Source organism: Microcaecilia unicolor, chromosome 10 (genome assembly GCF_901765095.1).
Source record: "Microcaecilia unicolor chromosome 10, aMicUni1.1, whole genome shotgun sequence".
Classification (NCBI taxonomy): domain Eukaryota; kingdom Metazoa; phylum Chordata; class Amphibia; order Gymnophiona; family Siphonopidae; genus Microcaecilia; species Microcaecilia unicolor.
Genome location: NC_044040.1, coordinates 68,351,590 through 68,358,765, shown reverse-complemented (window position 1 = coordinate 68,358,765; position 7,176 = coordinate 68,351,590). Strand labels below are relative to the sequence as shown.

The 7,176-nt window shown below is 40.0% G+C and overlaps 1 protein-coding gene across 1 annotated transcript in view; it reads left to right on the top strand.

Annotated features, from left to right (window-relative positions):
* Positions 1 to 4,363, top strand: part of ADAMTS20 (ADAM metallopeptidase with thrombospondin type 1 motif 20) — a 294,657-nt gene extending 290,294 nt beyond the window's left edge. The window contains exon 39 of the mRNA XM_030215611.1: positions 3,074 to 4,363. Within this exon, the coding sequence (XP_030071471.1) occupies positions 3,074 to 3,163 (90 nt within the window). The 3' untranslated portion in view covers positions 3,164 to 4,363. The remainder of the gene's footprint in view (positions 1 to 3,073) is intronic.
* Positions 4,364 to 7,176: the final 2,813 nt, after the last annotated feature.

The following is a 7,176-nucleotide window of genomic DNA, read 5'->3' as shown; positions in this document are numbered from 1 at the left end:
GTACCCGAGGCAATGGAGGGTTAAGTGACTTGCCCAAGATATATTGTACTGAGAATTTCATGAGGATATTGAAGCATATTCTTAACAATGCACATAATTAGTTAACAAACTAATCAGCACTGATAATTAGATGTTAAGCAATTGTCAGCACTAATTGGCATTAATTAGAATTTACGCGCACAACTGTGATGTGGTGCATGTAAATTCTAAGTCACATAGTTGAAAAGTGGGTGTGGAATGGGCGGGTCATGGGCGTTTCTAAAATCTATACGGGTTGTTATAGAATACACCCGCTCCACGCCTAATTTAGGCATCAGGATTTACACTAGGTTTTAGTTGGACATGAGGCTGTCTTTTAGACCACAGGTGGCTGCTGTGGTTAAGATTATTTTCTTTAAACTGCGGATGATATCTAGACTTCAGACTTTTTTTTCTGTGGAGAATTTTCATACTGTGCTTCAGAGTTATGTGTCATGTTCTTTTGATTATTGTAATGCTTACTTTTTCGGCTTGCCTGCTTCACGGGTTCTTTTGAGTTTGGGCCAGGAACCGCATATTACGCCTCAGTTGAGGTTGTTGTATTGGTTGCCTGTGGCACAGCGTATTGAATTTAAACTTTTGTTATTGGTGTTTCATGTGCGGCAGGGTGTTGCTCCTGAGGCCTTAGTTTGCAGTTTGCAGTCTTAGGTGTATGTTTACTAAGGTACGTTAGCGTTTTAAAAGCGCCTTTATAGTTAAGATGCATTAAACGCTAACACGCCAATACATTCCTATCTGGCATATTAGTGTTTAACACGCGTCAACAATTAATGAGCATTACAAATGCTAATATGCCTATAGTGCGCCTTAGTAAACATACCCCTTATTGTCCTTATTAGGCATTACAGTCTCAAAATCAGAGTTTTTTGGTTGATCCATCTTTTCATCTGGTACATTTGGAGGAAATTCGTAGTTGATTTTTTTTTTTTATTACTGTTCTTTGTTTGTGGAATTGTCTACTATTGGTTATTCGTCAGTCGGCATCTGTTCCCCAGTTCAAGAAATTGCTAAAAGCCTGCCTATTTTCCAGGGCATTTGGCTGATGGGTGTTCTGAGTTTCTGATTTGTAAGTTTATGTATTGTTTGTATTTTTTTAATTAATGTTTTATTGTACCTCGCCTAGATGTTTGGATAGGCGGGTTATAAATGTAATAAATATGCATTTAGCTCTGGTTTGTGAAGAGAATAAGAAATAGTGTGGCTCAGTGTTCCACAGGGTTCAGATACCAAACAGATAACAGGAAGAGCTGCAGGCTAACCCTTCAACTGCTTAAAAAAATCAGTGGGAGGGCTCAAGGTTGCTGAAGAAGGTTAACAGAAGAAAGGAGCTGCAGTCTGATAGCCCTTGAAAGGAAATCAATGGGAGGGCAATAGGGATGTGCATTTGTTAGCATTCATTTGATTCATTAAGCTGCCTTAAAAGTTTTGGTCCATGCAGAATTGATTTAATGCCCTTAACCTGCAAATTAATCCACACACAGTTGATTTTTTTTAGTTTAATAAATAAGGTTGATAATGTAGGTTAAAAAAAAGTATTATTAACAAAAATGAGTGCAAATTTTCTGAAAATGAAAAATGTTTTGTCTTTGGATGTTGAGAGGAGGGATGAACCAATCTGGGGGGGGGGGGGGCGGGGGTCATAGATTAAACTATACCACTGTTGCAGTGCTTTCAGATGTCTAATGTAAATCTTCCACTGCAACTTAAACCCAGTATTGCTTGGCCTATTACAAGGGAAAATGGGGGGGCGGGGGGGGGGGGGGAGGGCAATTGATCATCATCCTTTCGTAGAAACATCTTTTATGCATTAACTTCAGGCTTCTCTTTTACAGGATAGATATACCTGGTCTAATTTAGTCGCTCAGCCCCGGTCAGTTTTCAAAGGGGCTGAACTAACTGGTTAACTAATTATTTATCTGGCCATATGTCTTTTTTGTGGTCAGAAGTTTAGAACTTCTGTTAATGTATTGTTCTTTTTAAAAGAAATAAACCTAATGTACTTCAGTTCTTATGTATATTGAGGGCTATTTTCAACCCCTCTCTTCTCCACAGCATAGCTTGTACCGTTTACCTGAAAATTGCAACCTTCTGAAAATTAAGAACATATAAGAATAGCCATAGTGGATCAGACCAATGGTCCATGTAGCCCAGTATCCTATTTCCAACAATGGCCAATCCAGGTCACAAGTACCTCCAGAAACCCGAATAGTAGCAACATTCCATGCTACCAGTCCCAGGGTAAGCAGTGGCTTCCCCCATGTCCATCTCAATAACAGAGCATGGTCTTTTCCTCCAGAAACCTATCCAAACCTTTTTTAAACCAAGATACGCTAACTACTGTTATTACTTCCTCTGGCAGTGAGTTCCAGAGCTTAACTATTCATTGAGTGAAAAAAAATATTTCCACCTCCTATTTGTTTTAAAAGTAATTCCATGTAATTACATTCAGTGTCCCCTGGTCTTTGTGCATTAATGCAAGGCAGCACACACTAACATGGCTGTGCACGCTAGCAAATCCAGGCGTCCTTTTACTAAGCTGCGTAAGCGTCTACGTCCACCCAACGCACGCAAAAATGGAGCTACCGCGTGGCTCTTGCAGTAATTTCATTTTTGGCACGCTTCCGATACATGCATCCAAAAAATAATTTTTAGTTTTGGGCGCACACCAAGTGGCATTTGACACGCGTAGGTCATTACCGCCCAGTTATCGTGTGAGACTTTACTGCTAGGTCAATGGCTGGCGGTAAGGTCTCAGACCCAAAATGGACACGCAGCTATTTTCATTTTGCCGCACGTCCATTTTCGGCAAAAATGTAAAAAATGCATTTTTTTACAGGTGCACTGAAAAATGATTCTGCGCGTGCCCAAAACACACGTCTACACTACCCCAGGGCATTTTTCAGTGCGCCTTTGTAAAAGGGCCCCATAGCCTTTAGCAACTTAGAGCCAGGAAAGCTTGACTATAAGAACTTTTCCATACTAGATTCCATACTAAAACTATCCTTTTTCTGTTCTTCCCTGTGGAAATTTTAAGGATGGCACAAAAATCTATGGAAGATGTGGTGGATATTGTGGAAAGTGTGTTCCTCACACAGGTATTGGCCTACAGGTTCAATTCCTATAAAAAAAAAGATTATAAATGATCGAACTCGATGAACTGCTTTCAAGAAGCATGCTGCAGGAAAGATTCTTTAATTACCTCTGACTTGTATTTACTGTTGGAAGTTTACTTCTCAGTTACATCACTGGTCACAACAGGGATGCTTATGGATTTCACTGGATGAAAACTGTTACTGTAAACCGTTCATTTTTAGTAGAAGGTGCATAAATCTATATGTTTATTTATTGCCTGTTGCTAGTAACAGCTATAGGTGAAGGATTATTTAACACAAGGTGACCAGAAGGTTCTGTGTCATAAGGGCCAGAGTCAGTCCTAATTTTCCTCATCAGTGGCCTTGAAATCCTGGAGAGACAATATTCAGCCACTAATTAATTTGACACATCTCACTTAGGAACCTGTTTACTAAAGTGTACCCAGGGCAGACCACCCCGCCCTTGGTACATCACTGGCCTGCTGGAAATAGGTGCCTCCATGGCCTTCCCATGTAGGCAATCTGTTATAAAATTCCCACCTTAGATGCTGAATATTACTGCTTAGGTAAGTTAGATATCTAAGTGACTTCACCCCTTAAACACTCAAATCCCACCCCTGTTTTAGATGGACAGTTTTATTCATATAACAATTTGTACGTCCATAATTGTCATTTCAAACTTCAGGAATAAGTAAAAGTTTGTATGTGGCTGGCACCAGCTTAGACTGCATAAGTGCTTTTTAGCTTCAGCCCACTGATATTCTTAGAGAAACTGCAGCTACAAAGACAGATGGAATGGGGTAAAATTTGTTCCTTTTGGAGTGGAACAGTCTGGTCATCTTAATTTAGCTACAACTGCTATGCCATATCACAATCTGTCGGTAAACAGTGCTATTTGTTTGGCTTTGCTTTGATGAAGAAAGGAAAGAGAGTTTCAGGCATATAGTGAAACAGATGTGAATATTTCAAATGAAGTGTTTTAACTGTTATGGAACCTGTCGAAGATCAGGTTTAGTTCAGCTTTGATGCCATTTATATTGAATTCGCAGTACTTCAGACTGATACAACGTACAGGATGTCTTTAAGACAGGACCCCAATCTTCATGGTGTTAAAACTGTGGAAAATGTATGGTAGTAAATATCACAGAACACCTGTAATTTACACCCCTATTCTCAATGGGTGCTATTCACTAATAATGTGTGTATTCTGAATTAAGAGGATAATTTTATAAAGTAAGGGGCCTTTTTACTAAGCCGCATAAGCATCTATGCGTGCCCAACATGCAGCAAAATGGAGTTACTGCGTGGCTCTTGCGATCATTTCATTTTTGGCATGCATCCGATACGCACGTCCCCCCCAAAAATTTTATTTTTGGACGCGCGTATTGGGCGCACACCAAGTGGCATTTGACACGCATAGGTCATTACTGCCCGGTTACTACATGAGACTTTACTGCTAGGTCAATGGCTGGCAGTAAGGTCTCAGACCTAAAATGGTCGTGCGGCAATTTTCGGCAAAAATTTTAAAAAATGCATATTTTGCAGATGCGCTGAAAAATGATTCTGCACATGCCCAAAACACGCGTCTACACTACCGCAGGCCAATTTTTCAGCGCACATTAGTAAATGGACCCCTAAGTGAAGTGGCAAAAAGAACTCCTAGCTTGGGTCACAGAAACATAGGCAGACACACTGGGCCAGATTCAGTAAATGGTACCCAGTGCTATTCTGTAAAGGGTGGTCCAGGATGAGCGCGCTCTCCTGGATTCTGTATAGCGCACCTAACACTCTGCTCCGAAATCCAGATGTATTCTATAACAACGCACATAACTTAATTGGCTTAACAAAGCCAATCAGCGTTGTTAACAACAAGCAATAATGAGCAGTAATTGACAATAATTAAAATTTATGCGTGCAAATCGCTAAGTGTATTTTTTAATGCACAGCACCTAAATTGTAATGTGCACAGACACAAAGTGGCGTGGTTATGGTTGGGAAATGGGCGTTTCATGGGTGTTCCAAAATTTACATTCACTGTTATAGAATATGGCCCTCTGCGCCTAAATCTGTACGTCGGGATTTACGCCATGTTTTTGTTGGTGTAAATAGAGGTGCATAGATTTCGGCTCTAGGGTGTCAACTAATCATATCCTATATACCATGCCTAAATCCAGGCGCTGCTTATAGAATACACTTAGATGTAAGTGTTTTCTACGCGGAATTTTTTAAGCGCCATATATAGAATCCTCCCTTTATGTAGAATAGCATTTGGTGCCGAACTCCACACCCAACTCTGGGTGCGAAGACTTACACTAACTGAATCCAGGTGTAAATCCCAATGAACAAGTTGGGCTCTCATCGTGGTATTCTATAATACTGTGCGCAATTTTCTGGAACGCCCACCCATGCCCCTAACACCCCCTTTTCAGTTCTGCGCAGATACACTTAGGCACTATCCTATAACTGGGCACATAAGTGTATTTCCACACCGATCAGCTGTTTCGGCGTTTTGCATCCATTAGAATACATTTCTGTTCTGAAAGTTGGGTGTAGGATTAGTGCCTAACTTTAGCCACCATTTATAGAATTCTCTGGATTATAACAAGCTGAGCCTTTGATAAAATACAGGTGGGGCAGTTCTATAACATAGGCGCTAACAGTTATACACTTATTACATGCGTAAATGTTTAGAATAATGGTGTTTATACGCAGATGTGTATACCGCTGATCCCTCTAAGCTGAGCGGAGTCCTCCACCAACAGTCCTGACAGTGGGGGACGCCGTTTCACTATCATATTTTTAATAGTGAAGGATAGGCCCAGAGCAGAGGTCTTCATTAATTTTTAATCTGGGGCCACTTTGGATTCTAATGAACTGAAGGAGAGCCGCCAAATGTTTTCCCATGCAGGGCCACGCCACTTCATACCAGTGTGCGTCAATGATATCTATCCCTAACAACCCACCATCAAACTTCATTGAGAGGTATCCTCAAGGTTGTGAGCATTTCCAAATGCATTCTCTTTTGTCAATTGAGAAATGCCTTGTCCTTAAGCATGCAGCTCTTCCCCGAAAATCACTTTCCCCTTTCCATTCTAAGTCTGGGTAGAGAGGTGGAGCAGCAGACAAAAACACGGAAAGACAAGGGGGGCAGTCCCAGAGGTCTCCAAGGGCTGCCAATGGCCCTCGAGCCTTGCATTGAAGCACACTGGCCTAGAATATGCCTCCTTTCCATAAAATCACCAGTTGTGCATATTTTGCCTTTTACACATATACCTGGACTTATTATACATATAACCAGTGCCTATGATTTATAAAATTACCTCCTAAAATAGCGAAGCACCTTTGTGAGTAGAAGTGTTAAAGTCTTATGACTGAGTGTGTGGAAACATGCAAAACAGTCATAGTTTTAAAAGTAAACACCTGATTGAAAACTCTACCTCTAATTTAATTGTATATAAAAACAGTATATTATGTATTATGTAAACCTTTCTCTATGATGATTTCTGTGTTTATATATATATATATATATGTATGTATTTGACCTCTATACATATTTAACTAGCTAACGTTTGTCCAGAAAATGAGTCAGTGGGGCAGAAAATTCAAAGTGTAGGATTTGTCCAGGTAACCCTTGAAGTTACCCAGACAAATCTATTGAATATCAACCACCCACATTGTAAAAAATAAGAAAAGAAAATGTAAAAAGGAAGTCCATATCTGACCTACTGTTTGAAACCTTACTGTGCAAAAACATGTTGGTATAATTTCAAAGCAAATTCTCAGGAATTAGCTGCATAACATATTCAGTCAGTTTTTTTTTCTGTAATATATACTTGGTAAACCAAAAATGAGTTGCACACACTGGGTGCAGCAGTTGACATTTAGCTCACCACATGGTCCTACAACGTCTTACCAGATAGGGCTAGAGTTCATTCCTGTTTAAAGGCAGTATTACTATTTGTTAGGTGCTAAACCAGTTCCTTTAAATAAATTGTAATCTCTGTATCAGAAAAGAAGTACTTTTGCACTATGTGCCTTAAACTAG